Below are 8,924 nucleotides of genomic sequence, written 5' to 3'. Positions count from 1 at the left end.
TTTCTCTCCATTCTAGCTATTGTACCAAACTTAGCCCTTGATTACTGTGCATTGTAGTTTGTTACTGATAGATAGATATGTAGATGAATGAATATATAGATAGACAGTCATAAGACAGATAGTCATCCGGTGAAACTGTGCGCCATGGTTTAACTGCAGAACAAAGATGTACAACAAAGTGAGATTCTTTGTTGATGTGGGCTTTGACACCCTACATTTGTTACTATTAAGTTTTTACAAGCTCCAAAAGATTTAGGTTTTCATGTTTTTTTTGACATTGTTAATTGAATTGTTTTCCTTTCAGATCTTTTGGTCATGTTTGCATTTTTGATAATATGTCTAGCATAGTATGCATAGCTGGCATATGCATCAAAAATTGGCTTGAGAGTATGGATCTGATACACAGCATATTTTGAATTCTAAACACAACATTTATCATAAGGTGGAAATCACAGGAGTGCTGCTCAGATGGGCTTCTAGAAACTTTTTTGTCATATGATGAAGCCTCAGCAAATCTTCATCAAACAGCACAGCAGTAAAGCAATCAACTCATTCTGAAACCATGGGTTTAGTGCCACAACAACTTCATACATCCTACAGCTTGTGCCTGCATCTCAGAATCCAGAGGCATCAGCCAAAAGCATGTCCCAGGACTACCTTTTGAGTTGCACCTGTTCCATAACATGCTATTGCTGCGTGGTAGTCTTTTCATGTTCTGCATTTGGTTCAGCATGCAGCGGCTGTGTATATGTAACAGTGAGACTGGAGCAGTCGTAGGTACATCGAAGTGTCTCTCCCTCCCAGGCGAAGAAGAAGTACTACGACACAGAGCTGGAGCACCTGGAGAAGCACCAGAAGCAGACCATAGAGAAGATGGAGATGGACCACGCCGTGCGGCTCAGGGACGAGACCAAGCGCATACGCTCTGAGCAGGAGAGGGACTACTGCAAGTTCTTAGAGCAGATGAAGCAGAGGAAGAAGGAGGTAAGGGGGAGAAGGGGCAAGAGCAGGGGTTGCGTGCCCTGGGGTGGAACGAAATGAAGGTTTCCAAGCCCCGATGCAGTATGAGTGGAAGGAAAGCCAAATCATATTTTGTACAGAAACTATGATTAGCCTGCCTTATATAATGCTGTTTTCAAAAATCTGTTTGCGCATTTTTATAGGTTAAGCGTGAGGTTGAGAAACTGCCCAGAAGTCAACGAAAGGAACAGCTGAAACAGCGAATGAGTGCGTTTCAGCAGACAAAAGAGACCGAGGTAAATATGCAGTAACTGCGGAAACTTGAACTTTTAAACAGACTAATAAGAATTCAAAAGTCATACCATGAGCACACAAGTTCTGCCATTATGCTTGCTGATTTTGGATCCGTGCCTCTTTTCCCGTGTCTCCTGGTCTTTCATAGTTATCAGTTCTTATCAGTGGGTCATATGACTGAGTCATACTGTATTCATTCATTCATGAATCCATTCATGCGTTCACCAAGAACCCGATTTCTTTCTGATCAGCGGTGTTCTGGAGCAAAAGTCTTTTCCTGTCTCTTACCCTTTTTCCTGTTCCTGTCTTCCAGGAACAGAAGTTCCTTGCAGACCAGAGGAACTACCTGGACACCACACTGAAGGGGATCATATCTGATAACAAACGGGAGATCTCTGAGACTGAGCGCGAGTGCCTAAACAAGAAACAGCATCTCATCAGAGGTGCGTCAGATGACATCAGGCCCCTGGTGGAAGCACCATGTCCCTCAGATACTTTGCCAAAATACCACCCCCTTCAGAGAGGCTAACACAAACTCTCCCCCTCAGGAATGACAACACACACGCTCTGATTTTCCGAAATGTTAACACAATCTCTCTCCCCTTCAAAAACCTTCATGCTCTCTAGCACCCCTCAGAAAGGATAACACAAACTCCCCTTCAGAAAACTGTTAATGCGCACACACACACATACACACCCCCTCACCAGAAACATTAACACAAACTCTCTCCTCCCTCAGAAAGGTTAACACCTCCCCATCCTCAAGGGTACCATAAACTACCCCTGCCTCAGAAAGCCACACCCACTCCTCCTCCACAGAAATGTTAACATACACACACTGTCCCCCCCACAAAAAATGTTAACATCCATACTCTGCTCTCAGAAAGGGAAGCCACTATCTGGGACCTGGAGGAGCACAACCTTCATGAGAGTCACCAGCTGATGAAGCAACAGCTGAAAGACCAGTACTTCCTCCAGAGGCACCAGCTGCTTAAGAAGCATGAGAAGGTACTGTACCATCAGTACAACTGAGAGAAATTTGTACCGAGAGATTTCTGTACCCCTTAGGAATCGATTATAATTAACTTTGTACTGACAGTGCTTTTACATCACAGTATTTATTTAATTACACTTCCCCCAGTGCTTCTGAATGTCTAGTTCAGCACATTGGGTATTTGGATGCTCTGGATAAGAGCATCTGTTAAATGACAACAATGTAATGTAATGTATGATAGTTCTCTCTTGAATTTTTTTTAACATTATATTATTGGCATTTAGTAGATGCTCTTATCCAGAATAACTTGCATAGGTTAGTTTTTACATGTTATCCATTTATACAGCTGGATATTTTCTGAGGTAGTGCTGGGTTAAATACCTTACCCAAGGTTGTTGCAGCAGTGCCTTAGCAGGGAATTGAACCACCATGAGCCCTGGTATATGAGCCCTGTGCCTTACCAGCATGCTGAACTGCCACCGGGGGTGCCAGCAATAAGGGGTGGCAAAATAACTGCCACTGTATTTTGAAACAAATACTTGGCTATGGGGCCATGTGTGTTTAACATCCTGATTCAGAAATGATTGACTTGATCTGTGAGTCTGTGTTTTAGGGAAAGTGTTCCCTTAAGATCCTCTGACACCCCTGTGTTATGTGTGTGTCTGCGCCCCCAGGAGCAGGAGCAGATGCAGTGCTATAACCAGCGCATGATAGAGCTGCTGAAGGCCCGGCAGCAGCAGGAGAAGGCCCGGCTGCCCAAGATCCAGAGGAGCGAGGGCAAGGTCCGCATGGTGATGTTCAAGAAGAGCCTGCGCATCAACTCCACCGGGAGCGCATCTGAGGACCGTGAGAAGATCAAGCAGGTGAGGGAGAAAGAGAGTCCCTTCCACAGTCCCCGCACTTTAACCAAAGACAGAGCAAGTGCATGCATTTCAGTGTTCACTCAAAGCTGGGTCCAAATGTTCATTCATACAGAGACATGGATTAGGTTATTAGCATCTGCCCTTAGCCCCACATGGGGAGTAGTGCCTGTTTGAAGACGTGGGTGAGGAGTGTATGTAGCATGGCTCACTCCATTTACTATGTAGCTAGTGGTGTGTTTAGAGAGATTTACTGTATTCACTGGAGGTTTAGCAGGATATTGAGTGTGCCTTAAGACTAAAAATCTATGGTAAACATTGTTTTTCATGGTGCTGATCACTGTAGTGTGAGCTGGTGTGTGTTGTTTTTTGGGGTGTTACCAAGTGTGATGTGTTTTTGGGGGGGGTAGCGTAGTGTGTGATGTGTTTTGGGGGTGTAACCTGGTGTGTGATGTGTTCTGGGGGAGTAACCTGGTGTGCGATGTGTTTTGGGGGTGTAACCTGGTGTGTGGTGTTTTTGGGGGTATAACCTGGTGTGTGGTGTTTTGGGGGTGTAACCTGGTGTGTGGTGTTTTGGGGGTGTAACCTGGTGTGTGGTGTTTTGGGGGTGTAACCTGGTGTGTGGTGTTTTTGGGGGTGTAACCTGGTGTGTGGTGTTTTGGGGGTGTAACCTGGTGTGTGGTGTTTTGGGGGTGTAACCTGGTGTGCGGTGTTTTGGGGGAGTAACGTGGTGTGTGTGCGTGTTCCCAGTTTGCCCAGCAGGAGGAGAAGAGGCAGAAGGCAGAGCGTCTCCACCAACAGCACAAACATGAGAACCAGATGAGGGAGATGGTAGGGCAGTGTGAGAACAACCTCAGGGAGCTACAGCAGCTCCAGGTGAGACACACACACACACACACACACACACACACACACACACACCCCTACACGGTTTTATAAGATTGTACTGTACATTGGTATGACATTAGTTTTTTGTGGCGGTTAATCTGTTTCCCCTACTGTGTGCAGAATGAGAAGTGCCACCTGCTCATTGAGAATGAGACCCAGAGGCTGAAATCGCTGGACGAGATGCACAACCAGCACCTGAGAGAGTGGAGAGAGCAGCTTAAACCCAGGAAAAAGGTCAGAATTACTCCACCAGAATCACGCCCTGCCCCTGTCACTGCCACATCCAAAACCACACCCTCCCCCATCATTGTGACATCTCAAAACCACCACACCCCAACTGTCTCTGTCACCCCCCTAATGTACCTCATCTAGCTGCACATCAAGCCCCTTCCTCCTTTACACATGCAACCTGCTTGTACCTCCTCCCTGTCACTTGCAGTTACTCCTGTAATATAAGCTTTTTATTAACTTACTATGTTACTGGTTGTTCTCTACCTGTGTTTGTGTTGATGTTGATATGTACTGAATATATCTTTCCAGTATTTCTTTGCAACCTGAAAGACATATCTGTAATGTATGTAATAATCATGATAATGATAATGATACACATTCTAATTTTGCACGCTAACCCTGAAAGTGTACACACCATCTATCCCTGCCTATGCCTTGAACACAAACACACACACACACACACACACACACACAGAGGGTAAACCCACGCATCGTGTGCTTTACTGAATCACTGCTGTGCATAACCTTTTCCTGGTTTACTGCAGGCTTTGGAGGAGGAGCTGAACCAGAAGAAGAAGGAGCAGGAGGCCTTCTTTAAGATGAGTGAGGACTCGGAGTGCGTGAGCCCCAGCTCCCCCAACAAACTCACCAAATTCCTGCCGTACTCGGACTCCTCCACCACGTAATCCCAGCGGCCCACGGCCACCTCAGGACCAACCCTAGGAACCCCCCTACGGATTCCACCTCATCTGGGGCAAATGTAACCAGTGATGTCCTCTCCGAGTTTTTCTTTTAATAAGAGTATTTATGTTTTTAAGTCATGTTCAAGTATTTTAATTTGATTAACACTTGATGGAAGGCTTCCTTTGGTCTAGATAGTTATTGTTTGAGCTTACTTCCACCCCCCCAAACACACATACACACACACACACACACACACACACACACACACACACACACAAAGTAAGCTTGCAGTATTTTGAACCTATGCAGTGCAATTTATTCCTTACTGAACAAACTGATATTGTATTAGATACCTGTCCCATCTTGTCTTTTTTACCTTCCATTTTATACACCTTGCAGTTACCTCCCTGACCCCCAGCTCCTTCATGATAATGTAGTGTTCTTTTGCCAGCCCCCTGTAGCATGCTAGCCTGCAGTGTCAGCTGGACTTGACGGAGAAGGTTCTGTATCCAAATGGGGAAGACTTCTCAAGTGTTCTGCTCTGCATATGTTCAGTGTAGGGATGCAAAGTGGGTACGTGCTCAGTGTGATGTAAAAAGCAGCTAAGCAGGGGCTTACCATAAAACACCTGTTATTGACAGATCTGAGCTCATTCCAAAGATCCTACCTTAAGCAGGCCCAGAAACACAGGCTCTGTGCATTGTCACAAAAGAGCAATGTGTTGCTTCAATTTGCCATTATGTGCCTAAGCTCCAGACCCTTGTTTGAATTTTGTGTTTTCTGGGTGAATGTCTGGCTGCCAAAAGTGTACTTGTCACGTTGACCTGTTTTTCTTTTTGTTTACTGAGCACAGAATGCAGAAACTGGTGTAAAAAAAAAAAAAAAAAAAAAAAATGGAGCAACCAAGCTAGATGCTTTTGAAGTATGTCTCCTTGTCCACGTGTCACTTGTCACACAATTCACACATTATAAACAAATCATTTTCCTGCTTAAAATTGTTTCAGCAATGTAAATATTAACTAGATGTTGAAACTCGTTCACGGTCACAAAGGTGACAGGTCACTGTTCATGTTAATTTTGTCTTTTTTGTGGATAAAGTTCCATGCAGCATGGTTGCTGAAGGAAGGAAAATGGAACAGGCCATTGCTAATTTATGTCTCCCTCCTTTTTTTTTGCATATTAATTTCTTTCGTTAAAGGAAATTCTTTTCTCTCTGTCATGATCACACTGGCAGTGAAAAAAACATGTTTAAAATATCACTTTGTTGCAAATATCCAGTGAAATGACACTGCGCTATGTAATAAAGGTATTTACTGTAATGGTGACACTGGAGCGGATCTGACATAGTCAGAGCTATGTCCATACCTGCTAGAGCCAAACTGTGTAATATGTTTAGTTGTTGATAAGTTTGAATATACTTTCTTTGAAGAATATTTAGATGTGATTATATACAAGCCTAAATATATATTTTGTTAAACATACACTTTATGAAATTTATGATTTTATTATGACATGAAATGCACTGTCAACTAACCAAAGTGCAATATGTTTTCTGATTTATTAATTATTCCACCAAATAAGCCTCACTTTGAGATTCTCATGCTCATTGTTTTGTCTGTGATGGAGAGAGAGAATACCAAAATGGACTTGAACATTGGAATCACTTGCATAAACCTTTTGCAATATCCAATCCAGACCGGATTTTTCAGAGTGGTCCCTTTGATATATTTGACTGTTAATCAGGTACCATCAAATCTCCTTCCTCCCTCTTTTCCATATCTGTGTTTGAAATTGTTTTGATCAGTTCCTGTGTACTTGGACTGCAATATTATTGTCCTCTTCCTTTGTCTGTTGTATTGGAACTTGAAGTATATTTTCAGTAAGGGGTGTGCCTGAAAAGTGTCCTTTCTTAAAGTTGAAGGAACCACTGTTGTACAGTGTGAGTCTATGTTGTACAGTATGCAAGTCTAATAAACACACAATTTCTTATACAGTCTTGTTCCAACTTTTTTTTTTTCTCCGGGTAAAAATGTCTCACTGTAACAGTTCAGTCAGGCATTTGCTCAGATGGTTCACAGATTCTGAAGTCTCCCTCCACAAAGTTAGATCTTTCCACAGTAGGAAGCCTACAGATATTCAGTGTGAGGTATCTGAAGTCAAATTTTTACTGAAAATTGCTCAAGGATGGCCAGTATGTTGAAGTACTGACAGAAGTGTCACTCACAGAAAGATGGGATTCACACAGCCATGCTGAGATATTGGAAATGTTTATTAACTTTAATATAAAAGAAATATTACAGAACAAAAGGAGCCGGTGAAGTGTGAAATATCCTAAAAGCCACCAAAATAAGCGAGGGAAAGGAAAGTAGGCAGATTACAGTACTGTGATGGTATATCTGGTAAAAAGTTTCGATGTCCAGCACACAGTTTTTCTGAGTGAGCCATACAATGGCTTCTCCGCATACTTTTCATACAGAGCAAAGTGGTTTTTCAGAGAGAACAGTTCTGTCAACGGGTCACAATGCCTTTCACTGTAAGAAAGAAACAGCCATTTCTGTCTCTATTCCTTAACGTACTTACAAAATCAAAGTTTCTCATGCATTTCTCCCTTTATATCTGTGGCCTTTGTAGTTCTATATCTGACTGCCATGGCGATTTGCCATTAACTAGGTAGTGAATTTATGCAAGTACTCTTTTTATTTCTTATTTTCAACATTTTTCACATGCTGAAAGAATAGCAAATGTGATTCAAAATTTAACGTTAAGGACAAACTGCCACAGCAGTTAGATTGAACCCATATATTATCTGGGGTGGACACACAGGAACAAGATACTTTATTCTCATGAACTCTTTCCTCATTGTTGTCATGTTTAAAGTGTCCTTACATAAACCAACGTAATGCAATAGCAATGCTATTTTTTGTTCAGTGCTTGCATTCCTCTCAATCTGCACATCCACACCTTTACTGTTGTTTTGCATTTAATAATAATGTTGATGTAAAGTTATGCAATTAGTGACAATATGAAAGAACCCACTCCTAAAAAACAATGTTTTAGTGACGATTTTAAGTTTCCACTAGACACCAAGAGTGGCAAACTCCCATCAATGCAATTACATTATTGGCTTGATTGGTCATAATATCACCTCACTGATGGTTGAAGAGTGGATGGCACAGATTTCCTTCAATGGATGGGCACTATAAACTCTTACTGGAACACATGCATTCGATGCATTGGGCAGAGCGCTTTTTCCAGATGGGAGGATTTTGCAAATGCAAGAAATAAAACATCACCAAAACAAAAAAAAATAGTTCCATAGCAACCCACGAGCAGACACGAGCAAAAGCTTTTCAACATCCACAATTTCCACATTAGTGACCGAGCTGGAAATGCCTCCAGCTCCTTGTCAGTGAATCCACCTGGACTGAATTCACGCTGGGCATTACCCAATCACAGCACATGCCTCTCCATATCAAGCTTTTCAATGACTCTGCTCTCTCACCCAAAAACCCTCATTACATATGTCCTTACACAGAGAAAGGTTTTTTAAAAAAAGTGATGATAGCAAAAAAATTACTTCATTCCAGAAGTAAATAAAAGAAATTGAACATTGCTATAAAAAAGCTTGAAACCAGTCAAGCAAATATGAAAAAACATAATTATCAAATGTAGTATATTTAAGCACCTTGTTTGAGATTCAGTGTATGCACCGATTCCTTTACTTTGTGTCAGAATACACACACTTCACACGCGCTACTTCAATTTTGGGGGATAATATTAAATTCAGGTACGCAATGTGATACTCAAAGTAAGAGTGAGGTAAAAATATGCCCCTCCCACAAGGATATTTTGGCAGAATCTGCTTGGAGGAAGTTGAAATGGCTTCACCGTTGTGAAAAAAACAAAAAAACAAAAGCTAAACCTTATGATGGAATGAGAATGATATGTGTTGAAATTCGGTGTGTGTTATCACCCTCATCACCCAAAGGCTTTCTGCTAAGCTGCTGTAAACG

The 8,924-nt window shown here is 42.2% G+C and overlaps 1 protein-coding gene across 1 annotated transcript in view; it reads left to right on the top strand.

Annotated features, from left to right (window-relative positions):
* Positions 1 to 5,795, top strand: part of stk10 (serine/threonine kinase 10) — a 40,954-nt gene extending 35,159 nt beyond the window's left edge. Inside the window, exons 12-19 of the mRNA XM_036524813.1 lie at positions 805 to 984; positions 1,164 to 1,256; positions 1,568 to 1,697; positions 2,138 to 2,262; positions 2,923 to 3,111; positions 3,859 to 3,984; positions 4,117 to 4,230; positions 4,773 to 5,795. Coding sequence (XP_036380706.1) covers positions 805 to 984; positions 1,164 to 1,256; positions 1,568 to 1,697; positions 2,138 to 2,262; positions 2,923 to 3,111; positions 3,859 to 3,984; positions 4,117 to 4,230; positions 4,773 to 4,913 — 1,098 coding nt within the window. The 3' untranslated portion in view covers positions 4,914 to 5,795. The remainder of the gene's footprint in view (positions 1 to 804; positions 985 to 1,163; positions 1,257 to 1,567; positions 1,698 to 2,137; positions 2,263 to 2,922; positions 3,112 to 3,858; positions 3,985 to 4,116; positions 4,231 to 4,772) is intronic.
* The last annotated feature ends 3,129 nt before the right edge of the window (positions 5,796 to 8,924 follow it).

The sequence above is a fragment of the Megalops cyprinoides genome, chromosome 3 (assembly GCF_013368585.1).
Source record: "Megalops cyprinoides isolate fMegCyp1 chromosome 3, fMegCyp1.pri, whole genome shotgun sequence".
Taxonomy (NCBI): Eukaryota; Metazoa; Chordata; class Actinopteri; order Elopiformes; family Megalopidae; genus Megalops; species Megalops cyprinoides.
The sequence above is the reverse complement of the archived record's forward strand: the minus strand, read 5'-3'. Positions and strand labels throughout refer to the sequence as shown.